The sequence below is a fragment of the Trachypithecus francoisi genome, unplaced genomic scaffold, assembly GCF_009764315.1.
Source record: "Trachypithecus francoisi isolate TF-2019V2 unplaced genomic scaffold, Tfra_2.0 Lachesis_group15, whole genome shotgun sequence".
NCBI classification, from domain to species: Eukaryota; Metazoa; Chordata; class Mammalia; order Primates; family Cercopithecidae; genus Trachypithecus; species Trachypithecus francoisi.
Window position 1 is genome coordinate 64,553,621 of NW_022681460.1, and position 23,690 is coordinate 64,577,310.

At 43.4% G+C, this 23,690-nt stretch overlaps 1 protein-coding gene across 7 annotated transcripts in view; it reads right to left on the minus strand.

The window, feature by feature from the left end:
- Window positions 1–23,690, minus strand: part of PLEKHG1 (pleckstrin homology and RhoGEF domain containing G1) — a 248,937-nt gene that overhangs the window by 123,883 nt on the left and 101,364 nt on the right. The window contains exon 2 of one of the 7 annotated variants that reach the window (XM_033235069.1): window positions 11,560–11,601. The exons of 5 other annotated variants lie outside the window; for them this stretch is intronic. In XM_033235069.1, the coding sequence (XP_033090960.1) occupies window positions 11,560–11,601 (42 nt within the window). Of the gene's footprint in view, window positions 1–11,559; window positions 11,602–19,956; window positions 20,582–23,690 lie in introns of those variants that run through there. One more of the 7 variants, XM_033235076.1, reaches the window with a different exon arrangement.

A 23,690-nucleotide genomic window follows, 5' to 3' on the forward strand; every position in this document is an offset into this window, starting at 1 on the left:
AATGCACATGCATGCCTTGTTAGGTGATAAAGATAACCTTGCTGGAAAGCAGCTTTGTTTACTCCCTGCAAGCCCGGGTTACACAACCGGGAAGTTTGCATTCCATTCCCAGCGTCCCCACCTGCAGTAGAGAATCAAGGCACAGAAGAGCAGCACCCACAGGATGTAACTATAGCAACCAGAACACAAACCAGCCATCAAGGAGGTGCAAGTGGCCTTGTGGCCTAATTGGAGGAAGACCAGAAAGTCCCCGCCACATAAAAAAATCCCTTCCCAGGCTGGGTGTGGGGGGGTCACATCTGTAATTCCAGCACTTTGGGAGGCTGAGACAGAAGGAAGGATCACTTGAGGCCAGGAGTTCGAAACCAGAGTGAGCAACTTAATGAGAATCCATCTCTACAAAAAAGACAAAATTTAGGCCAGGCCTGGTGGCTCATGCCTATAATCCCAGCACTTTGGGAGGCTGAGGCGGGCGGATTACTTGAGGTCAGGAGTTCAAGACCAGCCTACCCAACATGGTAAAACTCAGAATGCACTAAAAAAAAAAAAAAAATACAAAAATTAGCCAGGTGTGGTGGCACGTGTCTGTAGTTCCAGCTACTTGGGAGGCTGAGGCAGGGGAATCATGTGAACCTGGGAGGCAGAGGCTGCAGTGAGCCAAGACTGCGCCACTGCACTCCAGCCTGGGCAACAGAGTAAGAATCTGTCTTAAAAAAATCAATCAATAAATAAATACAAAACTTAGCTGGGCAGGGTGGTGTATGTCCATAGTACCAGTTACTTGGGAGGATGAGGTGGGAGGATGAGGTGGGAGGATGAGGTGGGAGGATGAAGTGGAAGGATGACTTGAGCCCAGGAGTTTGAGACTGCAGTGAGCTAGGATCGCACCACTGCACTCCAGCCTGGGCAGCAGAGCAAGAGCCTATCTCAAACGAACAAACAAAAAAAATCCCTTCCCAGAAGTCTGTCATAGGGTCTGGAATTCCAAATCTTTTGGGTTTAAGGTAAAAGTTGTCAGTTAAAACCCTAATCTCCCCTTGGGAAGGGCGATGGAGTCACTGCCACAGTAGTGTGAATTAGCTTCATCATCCTTCCAAGGAACTCTCCAGGTTTTCTGGGAATGAGACCACAATGGGGCTGTCTAGGAGGGCTGGGGTGGGGATGAGGGCAGGAAGCACAGACAACACACACATCTAGGGACTCGGCAAGGCCTGAGCTAGTTGAGGCACTTTGCAGAACTGTGCAGCCAGGCAACAGCTCAAAAAGCTGGGCAAGGAAGGAGGAAAGGGCGGCCCAGAGACAGGAAGACGGACAGGCAAAGGCATGCAGACATTTTTAGGTTCAAGGAAATATTTTGCTTCATATAATCAACATTGGATAAGGTAGGTTTAGAAAATAATCTTAGACTTTCATATGCAAAAGTGCTAGAAGTGAGAAGGGGTATTTGAAAACAAAAATACTATTTTACACAAGGAGCGTAACAATTTAAGCCCTGGAGGAGGTGTGGCCTGCTTATCTTGTAATTTAAGATCTTGCCATTGTGGCACACTTTTCAGGGAAAATGGTAAAACCAACCATTTTTGGAAGCACAGGCCATTGACAAAAGACTCTTAATGTGTTTTTAGGCTATTAGAAGTTTTTTCTTTGAAAGAATAAGGCATGTGATCACATTTTCTATGAACACATCACAGCATAAATGTGAGGGGCTGGGTACGGTGGCTCACGCCTGTAATCCCAGCACTTTGGGAGGCTGAGGCAGGCAGATCACCTGAGGTCTGGAGTTCGAGACCAGTCTAATGGCAAAACCCTGCCTCTACTAAAAATACAAAAAAATTAGCTGGGCGTGGTGGTGCACGCCTCTAATCCCAGTTACTTGGGAGACTGAGGCAGGAGAATCGCTTGAACTCAGGAGGCGGAGGTTGCAGTGAGCCCAGATTGCACCACTGCACTCCAGCCTGGGCCACAAAGCAAGATTTCATCTCAAAAAAAAAAAAAAGTGATAAACATTAAAGTCAATTGCACGCCAAAAGATGTCACACATCCGTATTGAAGTCCCTTAGAAAAATACACTGACCCTCCCCCTGTGAATAAGAGCTAATGTACTAACATCATTCTGCATTGCAGCTGCTATTTATCAAAAATCTATACACATTCTTCCAGACTGTCTACTCTAAACCCAGAAAATATCACCAACTACAAATTCTCCTTTGCTATTGTTATACAAACCAAATTACAGACTTTTTCTTTTTTTTTTTTGAGACACAGTCTCGCTCTGTTGCCCAGGCTGGAGTGCAGTGGCCGGATCTCAGCTCACTGCAAGCTCCGCCTCCCGGGTTCACGCCATTCTCCTGCCTCAGCCTCCCGAGTAGCTGGGACTACAGGCGCCTGCCACCTCGCCCAGCTAGTTTTTCATATTTTTTAGTAGAGACGGGGTTTCACCGTGTTAGCCAGGATGGTTTCGATATCCTGACCTCATGATCTGCCCGTCTCGGCCTCCCAAAGTGCTGGGATTACAGGCTTGAGCCACCGTGCCCGGCAGACTTTTTCAAACAAAAAAAAAGTTAACCCCTTTTTCTTAAAACAAATGATTTCTAAAGGACTTTTTTCAAAGTGAAATAATTTTAGTGACAAGTGAGTTTGTTTTTACAAATTTAAAAAATACCTGTCAGCAGGCCAGGTGTGGTGGCTCATGCCTGTACTTCTACCCCTTTGGGAGGTTGAGGTGGGTGGATCATTTGGGGCCGGGAGTTCAAGACCAGCCTGGCCAACAGTCTCTACTAAAAACACAAAAAATTAGCTGGGCATAGTGGTGCATGCCTGTAGTCCCAGCTACTTGGGAGGCTGAGGCACGAGAATTGCTTGAACCTGGAAGGTAGAGGTTGCAGTGAGCTGAGATGGCACCACTGTACTGTAGCCTGGGTGAGAGAGTGAGACTATATCTCAAAAAAAAAAAAAAAAAAAAATTCTGTCAGCAAAAGACACAGGTCTAAAGCAGACAAAAACACTCAAGTATAGAAGAAATTAAGTGAAGCCATTTTTCGTTAGTCCTGGAGTACTGAATCTAACAATAGAAACCAAACTAGAAATACTAAATAGTTACCAGGACTTCAACCATCCAACTGAAAAGGTAGTTTCTCAGCCCCTACTGCACTAAATGTCAGTACTGAGACATGGTCCTAAGAATTTTAGAAAACAAATGAACAAATAAAGCCTATTACTCACCACACTGTTTTGCATGGCCTGCCTTTCCCTTGCAATCAAGTTATGATTTAACATCTCCATCGTCCTTTCAACAGTCGGCCATGACATGAACTGAGATGGCCTTGAAGGGCACACGTTCCAGACTCTAAAATCTTGCTGTTTCAAGCATTCCTCCCTGGGATCATTTTTCTGCTTCTATGACAATCGTTAGCTCAATTTGTCACTCAGTTCTTTGATTAGGATACTTGGTTTTTCTTTCTCAGAGACAATACAACCAAGTCTTAGTTATTTTTGAACAATTTTTAGATATCAAGCAAGCAAATATGTTGCAAAGAGCCTCTTGCTTTCAATAATCTATCAGTCCCATCTCTAAGGACACCATCGGAGACTCGCTGTGCTCAGCACAATGAACTAATTATCCGTGGAAGAATGCAGTCGGCTTCCAGACACATTTTTCTCCAGGAGATAATACACATCTAATCCATTCATAAGTAAAGGCATTCAACACAATCTATACTTTTGAAACACTCTAAAAAATGCGCTGGAAGAAAAGGCTTGGATGCTCTGTGAAATCTTACAGCAGAATGTATTTTCCAAAATACCAATTAAAACAAGATTATCTTATAATTTCAGAGTAACAGTCATTGAGACTTACATCACCTTTATGGAGGCTTGCAAAGGAATTTCTCATCCTGGCAGAGGAGAGAGGCAAACTCCAGTTGGTAGCCTTTCCTCCTCTTTTCTGGACACAAACCCATAGCTGCAATGGAATGAAGGGGAGGGCTCAGCTCAAACTTGCCAACTGCCCCCCACCCCTTCCCATAGACCCAGGGGTGGTAGGTTGCGAGAGGCAATTCTCAAGAGCAGCAGCGGAGGGAATATGGCTTGCAGGGGATACACAGACAAGCTTCTGGGAGCAAACAGGAATCAATCTCTGAACTGGTTCAGACTCCCCGCACCCCCGCCCGACCTCCAGCAATTACCATCCTTGGAGTCATCACAATCGTTCTTCTTCCCCCACTCCTAAGGCTACGTTCAATGTCATAATAGTTGACAGCTTAACCTCTAAGACATAAGACCTGTGAGCAAATGATTTATCTCAGGGTAGCCTATATGCTTTCTAGAACTGAAAGGGGGTGGTTTGTGCTGATATTCACTTGGTCTGCACCAAGTCATGGAAACAATCCCATTGACGGAGATACTTGTAAAGGCCAAATATAGATTCCACTCCAGGAAAGCAGAACTCACTTCTCTCTAAATGAGTTGAGATGATTTACTACTTTCCAGGATTTTTTTTTTCAACTAAAGAAGGCAATGGAGTTCACTGACCTTAGTATATCAGTGTTACAATGGCCTTGAATACCCTCTGTTGCCATAAAGTTCTGACCTTTAGCTTTCAGAACTTCCAGGCACACGGCAACATCCTGCTGATCTTTCTTCCTTCACACCTTCTCTCCACTTGAACTGGCAATCACCACTTACTCACCCTTATGTACCAGGACCTACTGAACGTCAGGCCTCAAGCTGGGCGCAGTGAATGGACGTGGGCTTTAAGCCTCCAACAAAAAATGACAAGTATGATAAGTGCTGTGAAGCAGCGTCCGAATTGCCGATGTAAACTACCAACAATTGTGTACATAAGCATTTGCACTATTTTCCTAAATTCTCTTTCCCCTTAGTTTCAAACTGTCCTTCAATTAAAATTAAAAGTGGATAGCAACTTTATGTTGACAGTAAAATCAAGCTACATTAGGCTGCCTTCACTTATGGTTCACTTTCTAATCTTAGAGAATAAGCCCAGTCAGACTCATCTTTCATCTTATATTTAATGACTTGGTATCCAAGCTGACAGCCAAACTTGCTGAAAGTTTTTGAGAGTCTAAACACTTGCCTAATTCCCAGTTCCCACAGAGGTACATGAAGTAACTTGTTTATGTTAACACAACAAAGGAAAGGAAAGAGAGCTCTCTGTTCCACTGCAGGTTGAATCGGAATTAGGTCAAGAAACAAGTGTAACCAAATTTATTTCTGTTTATTCTGAATAAACATTACTGAATCCTTTACAAGTAAATGAAAGAAGAGAAAAAGGAGGAGGAAAAAGCTAAAACATGAAGACTGCTGGTTTGATCTCTACATTTTCTTTAATGAATATGTATTATTTGTATGGTTAAAATATAAGAAAAACAGAATGAATTTACATGGCAGGTCTTGTTCCTGCCACACCCCCAGCCCAATCTTTTCCAGTCTTGCTTTGTCTGAAGGTCTGCACACTCCGCTCCCTGGCTGGCTGCCTTCCAGGTAGGTTTGGCTAGAGGCACCAATAGTTTGAAGCAGGAAGAGAGGGAAATAGGGGCATTTCCTCTACTCCCTCATTGATTTGGGGTAGGTCCTCCATGGTTCCAGCCTTTCTTGGGCTCCCTTAACTCTATTTTGTCCCCGGTCCCTCAGGGATCCCTATAGATTGCCCCAAAAGCAGTGGCTAAGGCTTCCCACTGTTGTCGTCTCTCTTTGCTTCACATACACCCTTCGTTTGAACCAGTCGAGCCAATTCAGTTTCTTGCCAGGTCCCTGGCTGATGCAATGTCATCCTAACTCCAGAATCATTGGTCTAAAATGCTGATAGCAGTTTGACTTCATAGGCGGTCAGAATATTGGCCTGAGCTTTTTACTCGGTGATACAATGCCAAATTTTAGCCCTGTTTTGACTTATGGCCTGCTTGATCCGGGTCGATGAAATAAACACTTAATTAGAGTCTATTCTATGCCAGAAAAATATTGCAAATTTGATATCTGCTGATATATTCATTTACTCAATATTTATTGAGCAGCTACTATGTGCCAGGCACTGCCTTGGGCAGTAAAGACATAACAGTGAACAAAACAGACAAACACCCCTGCCTTTATGACACTTATTTTCTAGGGGGAGCTGTATGGACTAAAAAGAATCCTATGATAACAGCATGTCAACATTGGAAAGATACTCTGGGGCTTTCTAATCCGGTGTTTCAATCACTACTTACAACATCTCACCAAGTGTGTCTGGTCTCTGTTTAGACACTGTTAGTTACCAGACATCCCAACCCTGCACAAATAATCGATCATACCCTGGAGTGCTTTAAAGACCACTATAGGAAAACACAGGAGCAATCACACCTCACCTCCATTTTGTAGTTCCTTAATTATTTGAGCTGTCCTATCAGTTTCCCATATGTATTTGCATCTTTGTTCAACTACTGATGGAATAACTACCCTAAGGGATTCCTGGAGGCAGGGTTCAGTGATGGGGGAGCAGTGCAGAGAGGTCAAAGGGGAGAGCTGCCGCTTGTGGCTGTGGGGCGCATGGGGTAGAGCGGACTTAACACTGTCACCACCCTCTGATTACCTTCTCCTTATATGTCAAGAACATGCTTTCCTACTGCTTCCACCAAAGTGGCTTCAGAATTTTAAGTCCTCATGCCAACTTACTATTAAAAATGTTAAAAAAGATATCATTTTTGGAGAACATCCTTAAGGAAATAAATGTTCTCCCCACTCCTCCCAAGCCAGACTTTTAGGTACATCAATATCGCTGTGTCCTCAAAAGGCACAGAGTTTGGCCAGGCAGACACACTGAAGGATCATTCGGACAGGTGACTGATGGCTGTGTGACGTGCACACTGGGCTGGGAAGGCACAGGCACTATGGAAATGTGTAAAGGGGACCAGGCCTAGTTTGGGGTGGTCTGGGAAGGCTTCCCTGAGGAAGGGATGTGTAGACTGACATCTGAAGGCTGAGAAGAGGTCAACCAGGGGAAACCAGCCAAAGAGAAAAGACCATCCAGGCTGCTTTACTTCCCACTGGCATAGACTGCTGGTGTACCTGGCATTATATCCACAGTGAACACCCAACCTAGATTTTTTTTTTTCTGGGCAATCTTGTTTGCAAATATACTGTTAAATACCACAATTAATAACTATGTTTACTCCAACAATGCTCCTTTATTAAAGTAGGTACTACTTTCCTTCTCCACTCTGGGGTAATCCCATCCCTTCACCTGCATATATCAGTCTTCTCTAGTCTTACCTTTTCTTTCTCCTCCAGACAGTGGGCAGAGCTGCTTGGGCGGTAACCATGACTCTGTTCTTGCCTAATAGCTTCGACTAGGTCCTTAAAAGGTGTGGTTACAGTAAATCACAATGTAAACTTCCCTGCCCAGCATTTCCATCTGGGTATTATCAGATTAAAATGAACATCAAAGGAGCCCCAAAAGAGGGGGTCACAAAAAGACAGACTGACAGCTGAGGGCAGTGGTCAGGCCACTGTTTGTCTTACTACTTCCAGGGGCCTTAAGAACTGACCATGTGCATTTGAGCCTTGAGTATTTCCCAGGATCAGCTGGACACCTTTCCTGGGGGACCCAGAACCAGGGACAACTGCCTGGTTGCCAGTACGGATCAGACATAAGATATCTGTTTAAGAGCCTGTACAAATTAGGGCATAACAAAATGGTAAACCTAATGAATTAAGCTGCTCTAAGAGTTTTGAGGAATCATGTTTCCATAATGACTATTGGTTATCAGTCTAGTAATTTAATAATAAAAAGCATCCCCACCAGCCTGGGTAACAGAGTAAGACCCTGTCTCTACAAAAAAATAAAAAATTAGCTGGGCGTGGTGGCATGTGCCTGTGGTCCCAGCTACATGGAAAGCTGAGGTGGGAGGATCACTTGAGCCCAAGAGGTTGAGACTGAAGTGAGCTGTGATTGTACCACTGTAGTCCAGGCTGGGCAACAGAACAAAACTATCTCAAAAACAAACAAACAACAACAAAAAACACCATCCCCAAAGCCAAATTTATTTTGTTCAATCTAAATCATCACCTACGGCTCAAGAAATGATGTGTGGAAAGGACACAAGATCTGAAGCTGAGATGTGTAGAATCTCAGCTCTCCCAATTTTATCTTCTTGGACAAGTTACTAACCTCTCTGTGATCCAGATTCCTTCTGGATTAGTATAAACGAGAACTCTAGAGTCTCTGACGGTTAAGAAGACTTTCCAAATCTAAGAATCTAAGGTTCCACGATTTGGGGTGAGGGTCCCACCAATCCACTTTTTAACTCCATAGACTGTCTCTCTTGAGGCTATCAAATAACTTTAGAATTGTAAAACATGGTCCCACCATTATGGTCAGATAACCACAGGTCAATGCAAAACCAGGAGCATGTGGCCTTTGTACAGGGAAACTGCTTTTGATTCCCTGTAATTCCTTTTTTTTTTTTTTTTTTTTTGAGATGGAGTCTCGCTCTGTCTCACAGGCTGGAGTGCAGTGGCGCAATCTTGGCTCACTGAAACCTCCACCTACTGGGTTCAAGTGATTCTCCTGCCTCAGCCTCCCGAGTAGCTGGGACTACAGGCATGTGTCACCATGCCTGGCTAATTTTTTATATTTTTAGTAGAGACAGGGTTTCACCGTGTTAGCCAGGATGGTCTTGATCTCCTGACCTTGTGATCCACCTGCCTCAGCCTCCCAAAGTGCTGGGATTACAGGCGTGAGCCACCGCGCCCAGCCCTGTAATTCCTTCTGTGGCAGAATTTGTGATTGATGTGTTAACTATGATCAATAAAAAACTCGGCAAAATTTTTCGATGACATCATCTGATAGTAAGCCAATGTCTAGTATCCAGGTCATGCTTTTTACCTATTCACTGACATCGTCTCCACTTTCTGCAAAATTGCATTCTGGAACCAGGTTATAGAGTAGATTATGAAACAGCTCATTTTACCACAGGGGAATTGTCATCATTTGTGGTTGCATCCCAAACAAGCACCTGCCTTAATATATCCCTGACAAAGCAGTAGCACAGCAATTGAGCTAACTGTACACCTGCAAAAATTATGCTCCTATAATATACAGATAATATACAGTTAGTTCTGAATTATTCAAGGAACTCTTATATTTTAAGTTTATGTACAATTACGATTATTAGAACAAATTCACTCCAGTGAGATGTCCTGGATGAGCCTCCATAGAGACTGGGTGAGTGAGACTAGAAGGGTCTTTGTAGCTATCCCCTAACCCATTTACTTACTTTTATGGAATGACTGACTGATTTACAAGGGGCCTGTCTAAGAGGGATCCTAGAAAAAGTATTCTAACAGTATCTAAAACTAGGATTCAGATATTTTCAGGCACATAGCACAGATTCTATGTGGGGAAGGAAGGTGGGCCTGGGGCTGAGATCTGATGGCCACAGAAGCCTTGGTGACCCTGGCAGAGATGAGGGGAAGGAAGTCTGGTAGGGCAAGTAGAATAAGCAGAAGGCCATTCTTCTGGTGAGAGGAAGTACTGGTTTCTGATTTAGTATGTGGCAAGTAATCAGACTGGCCTCACCTAGCCATTTGGACAGCCTGTGAATGACCTGACAAAGAGACTGGGTGGCCGAAAAACCAAAACCAAAATCAAGAGAATTAACAACTGTAATGTGTCAGGCAACTTGGCTGTGAGATCCTTCTGTCTAACAGAAGGAAACACAAGAGGAGAGGAATCCTTTTCCCATAAAGGAAAGAACAGGGATTTCTTAGCAGCTTGGGGGCAGAGGTTTGGGTGGCCCAGTAGGAGAATTCCTACAGGGAGCTTGGGAATGCTATATATCCCAGGGCAGGGGTCCCTGGAAGGATCAGTACAGTGTGGGTGGAAGGGCAGTGACAGGTCAGCCAGAGGAAATGGGAGCCAGGAGGTGCTGCCTGGGAGGTCCTGTCTTTATGTCTGTGTGAAGTGATAGCTGAGCTGGCCAAGTCTGATCTTTTAAAGTGACTTCACCTGTACCCACAGGGCTGGCGAGGCCTGGTGGAGCTGAGGCTGGTTAGACAGAGTGTGACCTGTGGATCTGTTGTTTGGTCAACACGGGGTTTAATTTCTTTGTATTGATGACCTAAGTTTAAATAATCAGGATACTCTGCATTAAGAAAACAGATTTTGGGGGGGCTTGGGGTTGGGGTGCCAAAAAGTTAAAAGGGGATAAACATGGGTTAACACTAGTCTAATGCTCTTGCACAGCAGCAGTGGGTAGAGTTAAGCTTGTTCACATAACCCTGGCTGTGCACTTCCCAGTGTGCCCAGTCCCCACATCCCCTTTCGTATTACACCTGTCCTCCGCCACTCCTTTATATGATCTGCCTGGCCCTTGAGGTGCATGACTCTGGATTATACACATGGGCACATCCGGACACTGCATTGTATATTAGGTTACTAGTCCTAGAAATTACCAGACTATATGATCTGATAAGAACAATTTATTCCTCCCATGTGTAAGCCATATGAAAATGAAACATAGGCCGGGCACGGTGGCTCACGCCTGTAATCCCAGCACTTTGGCAGGCTGAGGCAGGTGGATCATCTGAGGTCAGGAGTTCGAGACCAGCCTGGCCAACGTGGCAAAACCCTGTCTCTGCTAAAAATACAAAAATTAGCCGGGCATGGTGGTACACACCTGTAATCCCAGCTACTCAGGAGGCTGAGACAGGAGAATTGCTTGAACCCAGAAGGCAGAGGCTGCAGTGAGCCGAGATTGTGCCACCACACTCCAGCCTGGGTGACAGAGCAAGACTCCATCTTAAAAGAAAAAGAAAAGAAAAGAAAAAAAGAAAATGAAACATACACTAGAAGACCAATCTTCCCATCATGGAAAAATTTGGTGAGGGGAGGGAAGAAGGTTTACAGTGGAGGGGTGGGGAAAAATTAATCACAGGTCAGGAAATGTAAAATGTCTTTGCCATTTATCCGAATTAACTCTTATTTTCATTTTTTTGGTCTCTTTATAGTCAAAGTATCTTATCCTATCAGTTCTTTTGCAAACCTCCATTTAAACAAAACATTAGAATTTGGTCAGGGTTTCTACGAAGGAATTAAGATAGAAGACGCAATTAATGCTGCCAAACCAAACAGGTAACTGGTGTCATAGTTACTTTTTTTTTTTTTTTTTTTGAGACAGAGTCTTGCCCTGTTGCCCTGGCTGGAGCAAAGTAGATGATTACAGCTTACTGCAGCCTCAACCTCCCAGGCTCAGGTGATCCTCCTGCCTAAGCCTTCTGGGTAGCTGGGACCACAGGTGTGCACCACCATGCCTGGCTAATTTTTTAAATTATATGTGGAGATGGGGTCTCCCTATGTTGCCCTGCTGGTCTCAAACGCCTGAGCTCAAGTGATCCTCCCACCTCGGCCTCCCAAATTGCTGGGATTACAGGCATAGGCCACTGCACCATGCCTATCGTAGTTTTTGAAATGGAAAACTTGATGGAACATCAAGACAAACCACAGCCCCCAAAGAATGACACACTGAGCTCACTGGAGAGACTCAGGGGTTGCTACCATCTGCTCACCCTTATGGAAGTATTGAAATGAGGATTTGTTTACGAGCTCTTCTGAAAAATAAGACAAGATCTACTATAAATGCCAACATTTACGTAACACATCCTAATCTCATAAACCACTTGTTTTGTTGTACCTTTTCAGAAAATAATAGGACAGGAGTGAAGACTTAGAATTGGAGATTCAAGTCCTATCAAAATAAACAATGACTATAAAACTGGATTTACGGGCAAGGAACAAAGAGGAATAACTTGGAAGAGCGTTTGTGCATTTTGTCATTGATCATTTAAGACGGCACTTAGAGGCACTAGTTCATCAGCAGCATTTTTCCTAGAAAGGGGAAGCCCTACCCTGCATGCCATCCCAGTGTTTCTTTCTTTCTGAACCCCAGAGATAAAACTTTTAATACACCGAGGCCTCCAAGAGGATTTGTAGACATACCTAAGTCTTTCTGAAGAAGAATTGCCTCTGATATGTGATATCTTCCCTCAGGAGCATGAGGAGGAGGGAGTGGGTGAGGGGGACAGAAAAACAAAACCAACCATTTTCCCCTAATCCTCATGTGGAAGAAAAAGCAGAAGCTAAAAGCTTCCCCCAGGGAAAAAGCTACTCCAGACTAGAGGTGGATGGAGCAAGTCTAGTAACTTGCTTCGTTTATGAGGCCACATGCTTGTTTCCAGTACACCCCCTGGCAGGCGGGGCGACTGGGCTCAGGAGACTCTGTGCATGGGCAGTGGTGGCTGGAGAGGGGCAAGGGCTGAGTGGGACAAGTGGTCCCCACCGCTTTCCATGTTTCTCTGGAAACCCCATGACAAAGACAGTGTCAGAAAACAGGGAATTCTTGTGCTTTTCTGCATGGATAAATCCCATCCCAGGATTTTATTTTTTAAAAGTTCCCCTGAAGATGAGATAAACCATTTATAGCTTATAAAAATGAGTGTTCCGACGGCATATCTTTGAAATATGCTTTACATTTCATTATTCTGCTGACACTTAGAGATTTTAATCTATTTAGACATTTTAATACATCAATTATCATAATGGTATTGTAAACCAAAAAACTGGTGATCCTTAGTACACACCCTAAACCATTATTTCTCCAGGTGTTACCTAACACCTCCTAAATTACTGCTATGGACGGAATTGTGTCCCCCTGCCCAAATACATATGTTGATGTTGAAGCCCTAACCCCCAAGGCGACTGTATTTGGAGACAAGCCCTTTAAGGAGGTGGAGTTAAATGAGGTCATAAGGGTGGGGCCCTAGTCCAATAGGACTGGTGTCCCTACAGGAAGAGGAAGAAATACTAGAGATCTTGCTCTCTCTCTATGCAAAAGCCCATGTGAGAATACAGCCAGAAGGCAGCTGTCTGTAAGCCAGGAAGAAAGGCCTCACTGGACACCAACCCCACTAGCACCTTGATCTTGGACTTACAGCCACCAGGACTATGAGAAAATAAATGCCTGTCATTTAAGCCACCAGTCTGTGTTATTGTTATGGCAGTCCAAGCTCGCTAACAATCATCATCAGCAAGATTTTCAACAAGCAACCAGATTGCTGGGCCCTGCCCAAGAGCACAACATCAGAATTTTCAGGGACAGGGCCCAGGAATGGGCAAAGGTACCTGAACTCTTTGGGTGATGTAAGGTTGAGAACCAGTGCTCCATGGAGAGCTCAAGGCTGCCTGCAGCCCCTTACTCCACCCGCCTCAGCCTTCCCCTAGTCCATCATCCCAGTGAAAAACTCTTTGAGGGGGTCAAGGATGAGAGACTTCAAGGATTAGACTCTCCAAAGGAGAAATAAGGGATTATGAATAGAACTAGGCAGGAATCACGCTGGGGTCCAGGGTGAGGTGTGTTGTAGGAAAAGTCACTTTTGTCTCTGAGTTCAGAGGGGGCTTGCTCAGAAGGGACAAGAGGGGCCCTTGAGACCCATGTGAAATGCTGCCAAACTCCATTGGAAGGAGACCAGAGGAAGGTTTATGTCTGAAGCCCAAGGTTAATAAAGAGTGCGTTTGTGCTGACGATTCCCTGCCCTCAGAGGACAGCACCAGCCAAACATCTCCCCCTCACTCCAAAGAACCAACTGAGATTCATTTTCACCATGCTAACAGGTCAGTCGGTTGGACCATCAACCATTGAAGATACTTTCAACACTGAAACTCAGCGCCAACAGAAAGCTATTGTTTGCAATTGTTTATTACTTGCACTTTGAATCTTTTTGTAAGTCCTGATCTTCACCAGAGTGAAAGGCTCTACTATGTCAAAATGAAAAGACTTAATATTAGTTCCATTGTCAGTGATAATAATATATAAGCAAATTCAAAGGCACCGAGTACATTCAACTATGTAAAAACACCACAAGAAATTCTGCAAGTTTTCAAAAATCAAGGTGCTAAACAGCAATCAAACACTATTTTAAAATAGCACATTCACTGGAGGGCAAGACCAGAGTATTTTTTCTTGTGATTCCTATGTGTTGCCAGGGTAGAGAGACACTACTGTGACACAAGAATGTTCTACACTTCCAAATTAAGGTACAATTGAACAAAAAAGCAGAATATATTCTAGACTGATTATTTTTTAATACTGTAGGAAGTAGCTTTTCAAGTAGAAAAAAGTTTTTATTTTTTTTCAGATGGAGTCTTGCTCCATCACCCAGGCAAGAGTGCAGTGGCACAATCTTGGCTCACTGTAACCTCCACCTCCTGGATTCAAGTGATTCTCCTGCCTCAGCCTCACGAGTAGCTGGGATTACAGGCACCTGCCACCACGCCCGGCTAATTTTTGTATTTTTAGTAGAGATGGGGTTTCACCATGTTGGCCAGGCTGGTCTCGAACTCCAGAGCTCAAGTGATCTGCCTGCCTCAGTCTCCCAAAGTGCTGGAATTACAGGCCACCATACCCGGCCAGACAAGAGCTTTTCTAATGGACTGAATAAAATTATATTTTAAGTATTAAGCAAGTCAGAATCTAAGAACCCTTGGTAGGCAACCTGTGTATCCTAATCTGCTTTCATTTTGATAAACTGACGGGAAGGAGTCAGGAAAGGAGAGAAGTGGGAAGGGACTTCATGATTTTCTTTATTACGAGACTAAAACCTGGGTCTGGCTCCCCTGCCTACCTGGCATCTCGTATCTCTCTAAGTACCTTGGCCATTTTTTCATCTAAAGGCCTAGGCAGATAAAGGGAGAATGACGGAGATGAAAACACAGGCCTTGCTAAGGTTTTTTGATTTTCGTAAGTATAAAATTAGAAGCATTGGTACCACTCAGCTCTGCCATTAGAGATGCAGAAGTGCCAGGCTACAAGTCCATGGGAGGAAGTGGCTGCTTCCTTGTAAGGAGTGAACACAGCAGGTCATCAGCTACAGAGTGGGAGGACTTCAGGGTTCAGAACAGCCCTGAGGCAACAAGGAACAAGTTGGAAGTTGACCCATTATGGAGACTGACAGGTTCTAGATTGATTTAGAAAGTATCTTTGTTATTGATGGTTGTCTTTGGGATTATTATTTCCCCATCAGCTTGTGCTTCTGTTTTTTATTTATGGTGACAGAACAAAACATAACTACATGTTAAAGCATTACACTAGGTGATTTAAATAACTGTTAGAGGGTACAATTTGGGTACCAGATGCCATATATATAAGTACACACACACACACAGATACCCCAAAACAAAATGAGAAGTACTGTTGATGGCGAGAGGTTCCCAGTACCCTTTATAACACGCCCCACACATCAGAACTCTTTTTTTTTGAGACGAGTCTTGCTCTGTCACCCTGGCTGGAGTGCAGTGGCACAATCTTGGCTCACTGCAACCTCTGTCACTGGGGTTCAAGCAATTCTCCTGCCTCAGCCTACTGAGTAGTTGCAATAACAGGCATGTGCCACCACGCCCAGCTAATTTTTGTAGTTTTAGTTGAGACAGGGTTTCACCATGCTGTCCAGGCAGGTCGTGAACTCCTGACCTCGTGATCCGCCTGTCTCAGCCTCCCAAAGTGCTGGGATTATAGGCATGAGCCACCGCGCCCAGCCTACAACATAACTTCAACAACCACTGTGTTGTCCAGTTGTGTTTTTGAAGTGGCAAAAGATGTTCATGTCTCATTTGTTGAAAATTTAGTTTTATATTTTAAAAGTATAACAGCTAAACTAGTGATACTAAAGGGTGAATTATGGAATGAGATACAAGTTTCCAATCTTGGACCTGTGACTTATTGTATGATCATAGATTTTAACTTCAGTCGATATCAGTCTCTTTAAAATCAGGGGAACTGCCTCATTTGACAGAATTACCTTTTGATTTAAACAATATAAGGCTTGGTGAACATTCATCATGGTGCATGCATGGCACCTAAAAGGCACCCATTCATATTAATTTCCTTCCTATTATGGATAGACAAGCTTCAAAAGGCTTAAAGAGTTCCAAATACAGGTAAGTCGAAAAGAATTTCCTTCTTTTTTTTTTAAGTTACAGCATGGAAACAGTCACAGGTCTCACATACATCCCTACCACTAGATTTATAGGAACATTCAATGCCTTCCTAAAGAATTACTGCTTATTCTTTTTTTTTTTTTTTTTTTTGAGACGGAGTCTCGTGCCCAGGCTGGAGTGCAGTGGCCGGATCTCAGCTCACTGCAAGCTCCGCCTCTTGGGTTCACGCCATTCTCCTGCCTCAGCCTCCCGAGTAGCTGGGACTACAGGCGCCCGCCAAATCGCCCGGCTAGTTTTTTGTATTTTTTAGTAGAGACGGGGTTTCACCGTGTTAGCCAGGATGGTCTCGATCTCCTGACCTCATGATCCGCCCATCTCAGCCTCCCAAAGTGCTGGGATTACAGGCTTTGCTTATTCTTTACAAATTCAGCTTCCAGGTCCTCTACAGATACAACCCAATGTACGGCCTTCCTATAAATAGTTGTTTTTTTTTTTGAGCTAGAATCTCACTCTGTCACTCAAGCTGGAGTGCAGTGGCGTGATCGTGGATCACTGCAAACTCTGTCTCCTGGGTTCAAGTGATTCTCCTGCTTCAGCCTCCCGAGTTGCTGGGATTATTGGTGCCTGCCACCACACCTGGCTAATTTTTGTATTTTTAGTCGAGGTTTCGTCACATTGGCCAGGCTGGTCTCAAACTCCTGACCTCAAGTGATCCACCCACCTCAGCCTCTCAAAGTGCTGGGATTACAGGCAGGCATAAGCCACCGTGCCCAGCCTAAACATAAAATTTTAACACCAGTGATTTCTTATTTCTTTAACAAGTGTTTAAGAACATTTTAAATATATGCCCAAATATGACAAATAAAGCTGTACAAGCTACAACCCCCATCTTCAAAGTTTCCGAATTCTTTAGAGAGAGTGAAGTTCGCAAACCCTAACCCTAGCTAATGTGTGAGTACTTTCTAAGTGCCTGGTGCTGTTTTGCCTGTATTAGACTAATTCCTCACAACCCTCTCTTAGGACAGATGTGCTACCGTCTCCACTTTATGGATGAAGAGCTCAAAGCACAGCAAGCTCAGCAGATTGCTTGGATGTGCAATGCTAGGAAGTGGAGGCCCCAGAATTTGAACCCAGGTGGTTAGATTTCAGAGCTTAATCACTATTCAATACTGCCAGATATGTGTGTTTATATCACAGATGTATAGAATTAGAGAATCTGGAATATGTGCCTTGGGGGTGAAGGGGTGGGCCCTAGGTAAATATGTTTAACTCTTTCCTTTCATAGACTCTGAAGCCTGGAAACAGGATCGCCCCAGGTTCTCTAGCCCAGGGGTTCTCACACCTTAGCTAGCCTGGGAGTCCCCTGGAGGCTTGGTAAGACACAGACTGCTGGGTCCTAGCCCCAGGTCTCTGATTTGGTGGGGCTGGAGTGGGGCCCAAGGATTTCTAGCAAGTTCCCAGATGGTTGAAGCTGCTGGTCCTGGGGACGCATTTTGGGAATCAGTGACTTCCTCAGTCTGTGGCTGCTCCAGAATGAGGCTTCTGCATGCCTCACTATGCATCTCCCAGATCAATGGTGGACACTGCTGCTTTGTAGCAGTAAGGGGCTGAGGGAGGCTGGTTGGCGTGGCAGGCTCTCCTGGCCTCCTTCTTTCCCTGTAGCTGAGACATACAGGAGGCTTCTTTCTGGCAGGTTCACCCCGATTCACTGTAATATTGGGTCCTTCTATATGTCCCTCTCCATCTTCCCCGGTGCAAAACCAATTTGAAGCAATAGGAACCCACTGTCTGCTGAGTAAACATTAGTCTCACTATGAGCTATTTACCGAAACCAGTGATCTAAAATTTGGCTCTATCGATGCTAAACATAGCAGGGGTTAGCAAAAATAGCAGGGGCCATGGATAATTGCCAGTCTTTATCCTCAGAAGGGAAGGACGATCAGACAATTTCAAAGTTTTCTTTTGTTGACATTGTAATTCAAAAGAAATTTAGTTTATTTGTTTAGCTAAGAGGAACCATGGCCTTCATTGAGATCCCTAATAAACTATTTTGAAAGTAGAGACACCATTGAATTATTGTTTAAACTTGCCCTGTTTAAAATGGCTTAATTTTCATGGCCTCGTGGGGTGTTCTGAGGCTTAAGTGATTTAATAGGCCTATGGCCTGACTGAGCCAGACACACACTAAGGGCTCACAGAACATCACTTCTTCTCAATGTCACTGTTCCTAATATTTGGGGGAACCCAGGGCTTGGCCACCTACCTGGGCATATAGTGGCCACCTACCTGGGCAAAGGGTGTGACCTGAGTAAGTAGAGACCTCAGAGTCTAAAGTATCTCTTCCCTATTAGCAAGGTAGTTTGGGGACAATGGCACTCAAGAAGCACTTCTGGAGCACCAACATCTACAAGACAGTATCTGTTGCACGAAGGAAACCTCACAGGACTTAATGCTTGGCAGTCACTTAAGGTTGAATCAGAGTGTCTTTTCTGAATCCCTGCCAGGCATCAGAGACTTCAGGTAAGAGTTCTAGAGAACAGTTACTTTTTGTTGTTTGCACTTTTTATTTCGAAATATGTATAAATCTATAAGAAACTGCAAAAATAAAACAAAACCAAAAACATACAAAAGGCCCTCCTGTACCCTTCACTCAGTTTCCCCCAATAATAACATCTTGCATACCTATAGTATAACAACAGAAACTGACATTGGTCCAGTCCACAGGGTACATTCAGATTTCGCCAGTTTTAAGGACAGTTATATTTTGGTTGTGAAGACGTAAAAAGGTAATGTAAAAGCAACAAACAAAATCACCAATTTCATCTCATTTAATGGTACTTTGAAATATATCTTTGTACCAGCTATGAGAAAACAATACATGTTAAGCAAATGCATTGTATAAATACAACTCCCTTAAAAAAAACTTAATTGTTTTTCAGAGATTGAGCTTAACAATTATAATCAAATCAACCTGTTTTTGAATCATTTGCAGATACAAATGTTTATGAGTGAAGACACTTGGCGTCTTTTAAAGAGGTGAACTGGAAATTTAAAATACACAGATTCTACTAAACCCACCTAACCCTGCCCAGACATACAAACAACCTGCACAATTGTTGGAAAAGAACACACAAGGAGAGCTCTAGAACTTTATAGATGGTCTAGCCTACAGTTGCGTTATAGGAGGTACTTGTATTTTGTTTCACTTCCCCAAATAATCTTTAGCAACTCCAGTTACTGCATTTATTATAGTGTAATCAATTTATTAAAAGTGTCCAAAATAGTCTTCCTTGAGCATACTTTTTCATGTATGTGTGTGTGTGTATAGTGTATACACACACAATCAGGTTAGGTAGTCAAACCCTTTCTATGCTAACAACTTCCTTAACTAACAAAATTGTCATAACATGATCAAAATTGGTATAATCCCAAGTACCGCTTGAGTATCCCTAATCCAAAAATCCAAAATCCAAAATGCTCCCAAATCCACAACTTTTTGAGCATCTACATGATTTCCAAGTGGGTAACTCCACACATGGGAAACACTACATGTTAAGTACTTAACAAAAAGTTTGTTGCGTGCACAAATTTAAAATATTGTATAAAATTACCTTCAGGCTACATGTATGAGGTACATAGGAAACCTAAATAAATTTCATGTTTAGACTTGGGTCCCATCCCCCAAATATCTCACTATGTAAAGCAAATATTCCCAAATCCAAAAAAATCTGAAACTCAAAACACTTGTGGTCCCAAGCATTTCAACCCGTACTTCACAATTGATCTACTTGTTTGATGCATGAGCCAACATTTGGTCTTTATCCATAACATTCTTTAAAAAAAAAAAAAAAAATACCACCAGAAGAACAAAATGTCTTGAGAAACTCTTAAGCATATTCTTCAGGATCTATCAAAGAGGACCAGAATCACTTTCTTAAGCAGGTAGTGATGTGGGGACATTTGTGATTCCTCACCGTAAGAAAGCTGCTCTGGTATTAGGAAACAAAACACAGCATCTTCCCTTTGCACAGCATGGGACTGTCTGTGTCAATCTTCCAGTAGGAGGCTGGCCAGAGTAAACAGATGTCTCAATATGTGGAGAAGCCAAACTCCCTTCCAGTTGTACACAGAGAGCTGATGCCCCTGCTGGGACCATCTGAATTCTGAATGACCAACCAAACTTCTGTAAAGGGCTCCCCTCCTAGGGCCGGCCCTCAGCGAGATTCTGAAATAGGAGACGCTTGTTCAGGACCACACCGGGGCCACTTGCCCAATTCCCAGGCACCTGACTTACTTCCCAGTTGCCTTGTCCTTAAATCTCCCCCACTCAGGGTTCGTTTCTTTAGTGCCTTAAGCTCCCCAACCTTGCAAAAATTCCAAGGAAACTTCAAGAGCTAAGATAGTCTTCCTAGGCACAGGCCTGAGTCCAAGCTCACTGCTCTCTCCATGGCCTACAGCATGACAAGCTCTTTGGTAGGTCTCAGCAGTGGAAACTTTACCATTTTATCCACCTTCTTAAAGCTTGGGAATTTACAAATTGTTTGTAATGTTTCTACTCTTTCAGAATCAAATCATCATATATATTCTATCTCCTGGGGAAATTTTAAAATGCTCAGAAGGATTCATGTATTTATAAGTACTTCTTCTTCTTCTTCTTCTTTTTTTTCTTTGGACAGAGTCTCACTCTGTTGCCCAGGCTGAAGTGCAGTGGTACCATCTTGGCTCACTGCAACCTCTGCCTCCCAGGTTCAGGCAATTCTCGTGCCTCAGCCTCCCAAGTAGCTGGGACTACAGGTAAATGCCACTATATTTATATTTTTAGTAGAGATGGGGTTTCACCATGTTGGCCAGGCTGGTCTTGAACTCCTGGCCTCAAGCAATCCACCTGCCTTGGCCTCCCAAAGTGCTGGGATTACAGGCATGAGCCACTGCGCCCGGCCCTATAGTTTGATTTCTAAAACCACCATACCACCACCAGGGGATTCAGTCTCATGCACACAGGAATACTTTTAAAATATACTTACCTTGAGACATTTTCCCTCTCACAAATAATTTCTGGTATCTCTAGACTTTAAAAAAATCACTTGTAAAATTACGCTCACGAAGCAATTATTCATTTCCAACTTCTGGTTGGTTGAAGATTCCTTTTGTGCAGTTTGCATGGAGATGCTGTTGTTATGAAACACACCCACAAAGTCAGATTAACGGGGCTGAAGAACAGACTGCCAGAACCAATGCTAATGCATCCTTGAAGAAGGGAGAAAGTGCGTGCATGTGCCGTGTGTGTGTGTGTGTAATGAGATATTCAAAGTGTTTAATGCAAGATGATCAAATGTCTAAGTGTCATCCTCTAATCTCAAATGGAAAACTGCAGATTTTCTTCTGAAGCTGGCAGCCTGCCATCACTGCAGGCCCTGAAGTGGCTTTGGGCTTCAGGGAGAGGGGGAAACAGATGTCGCTCAAACAGCCCTCTGCTTCTCCCCGGCTGCGGCTCTACCCTGGGTCTCCTGGTCTTAGGACGAGTTCCTCTGCCAGGCTTCCCAGGGACTTTCAACCTAAGCTGTCAAATAAATCATTTAAAGGATATGTGGACTTTAAGAACTATTGATAGAGGGAGGACATCCTAAAATAGTCTCTTTGATCTGAATTCTTCCTCATCACAACCTTGACATAGAGCCACGGTTTTGCACACCAGTCTTCTGCCCCCTCCATGTAACTTCTATAAAGAATATCTCCATTTCATTAGACTTCTTGTGAAAGTGGCCAAGAAAGTAAAAAATTAACATTTTTAAGGTAAAGATATTAAGTCTGAATTAGTTTTATATTTTCCTGCCCTTTCTTCCCAACAAGTATGACTGAACCACATCTACTTAGTCACTTTACAGCTATTTACAACACAAAATCTTCCTCCATTCAAGGAGGGCCCATCTTGTTACAAGAAAATATCAACAACCAGAAATACAGTTCATGAGAGAAACTCTGGAGTCAGACCTCTGTGAAACAATAATAATGGACATTTGGGTGTGCATGGCTTTTTGTTTGTTTTTCTTTTAACTTTAAGCAACTGACATGCATGTTCTCATCCAGTCCTCAGGAGAATTCCATTGCTCCCATTTGAAAGATGGGCAATTCAAGGCTTAGGCAAGCTACACAAGTCCAAGATCACATAGATGTTAAGTAGAAGAGCTAGGATTTTAGTGTTCTTAACCACTGCTCTATACTTTAAATTTTCAAGGAAAGCAGAATCTGCTCTTTTCTCTATAAGGAAGATACACCCAGTACAGTCTAGGATCCTAGTTGGTAGAACAGAGATATATTTCTAGTGAATTCCTAATATTTTCTTTTTTTTTTTTTTGAGGCGGAGTCTCGCTTTGTCGCCCGGACTGGAGTGCAGTGGCCGGATCTCAGCTCACTGCAAGCTCCGCCTCCCGGGTTTACGCCATTCTCCTGCCTCAGCCTCCCGAGTAGCTGGGACTACAGGCGCCCGCCACCTCGCCCGGCTAGTTTTTGTATTTTTAGTAGAGACGGGGTTTCACCGTGTTAGCCAGGATGGTCTCGATCTCCTGACCTTGTGATCCGCCCGTCTCGGCCTCCCAAAGTGCTGGGATTACAGGCTTGAGCCACCGCGCCCGGCCGAATTCCTAATATTTTCTATACCCTTATCTTAAAACCAAATTAAGCAGCTCACTACCTAAAAATCAAAGGAAAATGCGCTAGACTTGGAGCTTTTAAGAAGATTTGTAAAATTACCAAATATGAAAAATCGTATTGGCAAAAACATCAAACAAAATTCAAGTTCTAGAAGCATAAACCATTGAGCAAAGAAAATGGAAACCAGAGTAGGTTTTCAAGTAGGACAAATATTGTTCTTTGGAATAGAAACTTGTTGCTGAATCTCACCATGGAGCAAAAGACTTATAAACTTTTGAAAAAACAGGGTTCACATGGAAACAGAAACATAACAGGAACTATGATATCGAGACTGACAGATGCCGTGTGTCTTCCTAATTCTTTTAAAAGCCATTCTTGGCTATTAAAATGTCAATGTAGGAATAATAAAATACCATTGAGTCTAGTTTTCCAGGGGGAATGTTTATGCAGAGGTTTTAAAACTTTAGACGTATAAAAATTTACCAACACAGAAGGCAGATATATTGATAACCCTAGCTACTAAGAACTGCAGTTCCAGTTACTAGGAATTGACTAGAAAACACTTAAAAAGATGGTAATTACACAGTCATGAGGACTACTTAATAATATAAATCAATTATTATAGCTAACATTTTTTGAGTACTTGCTATGTGCTAGGCACTATTTTATTTTTTATTTTTATTTTTATGTTTTTGAGACAGAGTCTCACTGTCACCCAGGCTGGAGTACAATGGTGCCATCTCAGCTCACTGCAACCTTTGCCTTGCGGGTTCAAGCAATTCTCCTGCCTCAGCCTCCCAAGTAGCTGGGATTATAGGCACCCACCACCACACCCAGCCAATTTTTGTATTTTTAGTAGAGACGGGGTTTCACCATGTTGGCCAGGCTGGTCTCCAACTCCGGACCTCAGGTGATCTACCCGCCTCAGCCTCCCAAAGTGCTGGGATTATAGCTGTGAGCCGCCGTGCCCACCTAGGCACTATTTGAAACATTTTCTCTTTAAGTTAATTCACTGAATGCCCACAACAATTCTAAAAGGCAGATGTTACTATCATCC